Source organism: Stegastes partitus, unplaced genomic scaffold, assembly GCF_000690725.1.
Source record: "Stegastes partitus isolate 25-593 unplaced genomic scaffold, Stegastes_partitus-1.0.2 Scaffold329, whole genome shotgun sequence".
Lineage (NCBI taxonomy): Eukaryota > Metazoa > Chordata > Actinopteri > Pomacentridae > Stegastes > Stegastes partitus.
In genome coordinates, this window is record NW_007578060.1 from 132,652 (window position 1) to 135,157 (window position 2,506).

The 2,506-nt window shown below is 48.5% G+C and overlaps 1 protein-coding gene across 1 annotated transcript in view; it reads left to right on the plus strand.

Annotated features, from left to right (window-relative positions):
- znf687b (zinc finger protein 687b) overlaps window positions 1-2,432 on the plus strand; it is an 11,692-nt gene extending 9,260 nt beyond the window's left edge. The window contains 1 exon segment of the mRNA XM_008283836.1: window positions 410-2,432. Coding sequence (XP_008282058.1) covers window positions 410-1,090 — 681 coding nt within the window. The 3' untranslated portion in view covers window positions 1,091-2,432.
- The last annotated feature ends 74 nt before the right edge of the window (window positions 2,433-2,506 follow it).

A 2,506-nucleotide genomic window follows, 5' to 3' on the forward strand; every position in this document is an offset into this window, starting at 1 on the left:
GTGGTCGCAGATATATCGAGCATCCCTAATTGCAGATCATGTGACCGAAAAACTCAAGAAGCATCCAAAAAAAATGCTTAGAGGAAAGATTACAGCCTTAAAGAGCAAGCAGCTGACAGTGAGGAACTTGTTGATAGTCGTTATGGACGGAGACAAAAGTCCACGTGGCAGGTTTAACGTTACTGATGTTGAGTTTTTACTTTAAAACTCAAATAGTTGAACAAAGTTTTGTTGCTCCATTAGTTTATCCAGTTCATACATACAAATTTCTTCTGGTCTTTTTATGATTTGGTTCTTTTATTGTGTGTTATGTATTCTTCAGATGTGCTGATGCTGTGAGTCACACAGTTGTAAATGTTCTCTGGTTACTTATTACACGCTGTACCTAACTGGGATGCAGCAGCAGCAGGATTCATCAGGACATGAAACCCTGTCCAGCTTCTGACTGGCCTGGTTTGCTCAGTCTCTCTCTGCCGTCCTTTGTCCTCAGGGTGCCCCCATGACCAGGAAGCGAGCGGCCACGGGGGGAGAAGGTCCAGGCAGCTCCTCAGAACAAGACGGTGAAGTCGGGCCGCCTGTGGGCCGAGCGGGAGACGAGGAAGAGAACTCCACGGAGGACAGCGCCGGTCCCGCAAAGAGAACCAGGGCGTCCATCGCGTCCACCTCATTGGCGCCCAACGAGTTGGAGGAAGAAGACAACGTGTTCCGTTGCGTCCCGTGCGGCTTCACCACGGAGGACGGCGCCGAGTTCCAGCGCCACATCCCCCAGCACCGGGGCGACACCGCCTCCTTCCAGTGCCTGCAGTGCGGCGTGTGCTTCGCGTCGGCCGGCTCCCTCGGCAGGCACCGCTTCATCACCCACCGAGTGCGGGACACCCAGAGCGACGCCGACCGCGGCACCCCCCGCGCCCACGGCTCCCCGGACGGCTCCCCCGCCGCCTCCCCCCAGGCTCAGGGCGAGGACGGAGACGGGAACCTGAGCTGCAAGGTGTGCGGCCGGCGTTTCGACAAGGCCTCGGACCTCAACACCCACTTCAGGACCCACGGCATGGCCTTCCTCACCGCACACAAGACGGACAAGCCCCAGTAGAGGAGGAGGAGCCGGTCGGCCCAGACTGACCCATCAGCCACAGCGAGGAGTCGAGGATCAGCGCCGAGGAGAGAGAGAGGCTGTAGAATATGAATGTTGAAGAAACAGAGCTGCTTGCGTGCAGTTTTTTCTTTTTTTGTTTTGTTTTTTTTTAGCCACCACAGACGGTTTTACTCTCTATGGCACCTCTTGTGTGCGATTGTAACTGCATGTTTGATCATGTTAGTGGTCACTTAACTGAACTCACCTGTGATAGACTCTAGAGTAAAGCATTTACACGTCGGCCATACCGTGTCTAATACATTTCGTCCCTCCATCTCAACCACTCTGCACTGACTGTAGCCACCTGCCTGTTTCTTACCGTAACACGGACACATCCCGCCGTACTCCCCACAGCTGTAGTGCCCATATTTTGTACTTCACGCTCGTTTCGCCTCAAAGCCCGTTTTGTTCTGGCATCGGATCAGCTTTAGGAGGTTCAACTGATCTCAATCTTGAAGCATGGAAGGGGAGCGTTTGGAGGATTTGACACTGATTTTTATGTTGCTCTAATATTTATTTATACGAAACACACATTACTGCTGTCGGTGTTCGTCATGCGAGTCGAATCTGACCGGATTGCCGGCGCGATTTACCCGCAACAGAGACATGAGCTGAGAATCTGTGGAAGCATTTCATTAGGAGACGAGGTTACTGGAGGCGTGTAACCTGTGTAGTGTGAATAACGTGTGATGTTGTTAATCGTTAAGCTAGAAGAAGAAGAGAGGTCAGGCTTCCTGCCAGTAGTATACGTGTACGAGTTTTGCCATGTAAATACATATAATTACACTAAAAGAAAGCGTTCTGGTTTTAGTATCTTGCTATGATAATGTGAATACGTATAGTATTTGTACTTGTACTGTTCCCTTTTTTTCCAAAACAATTCGAAGTTTAAAAGAAAAAAAAAAAGAGAAAAATGTCCCCCCCAGAGTTAGCTTCTACAGTGTAATTACAGAGCCGAGGGAGAGCGCGGGGGTTGTGTTGTCTTAATGTGTATGAAAAACAAATGTTTATCTCTTTGAGACGGTTCTTTTTTATCGACAGAATCAGTGCTTGCTGTACTCACGTTTCTTTTGTATGTTTCAAAAGCAGCCTTCATGCTCACGTGATGGAGGTCTACGAGTGGATTGTTTTGTTTTTTTTTTCTTTTCGTTTGTATCTTTTATATGTCATATCATATTTATATAGCTCAATAGTGGAAAAAAAAACGTCATGTCATTTTCTTTTCCATGGTTGTGGTCTGCTTGCTGAAATGCCATACACTTTTGTGCTGTTTCGAAATAAATGTGAAAAAGAGAGACGAGCGACGTGGCTGCAGGTTCATCAGAGCTCAGACTCTTACATAGACACATCCATCCATCACACTGGGATACAAAA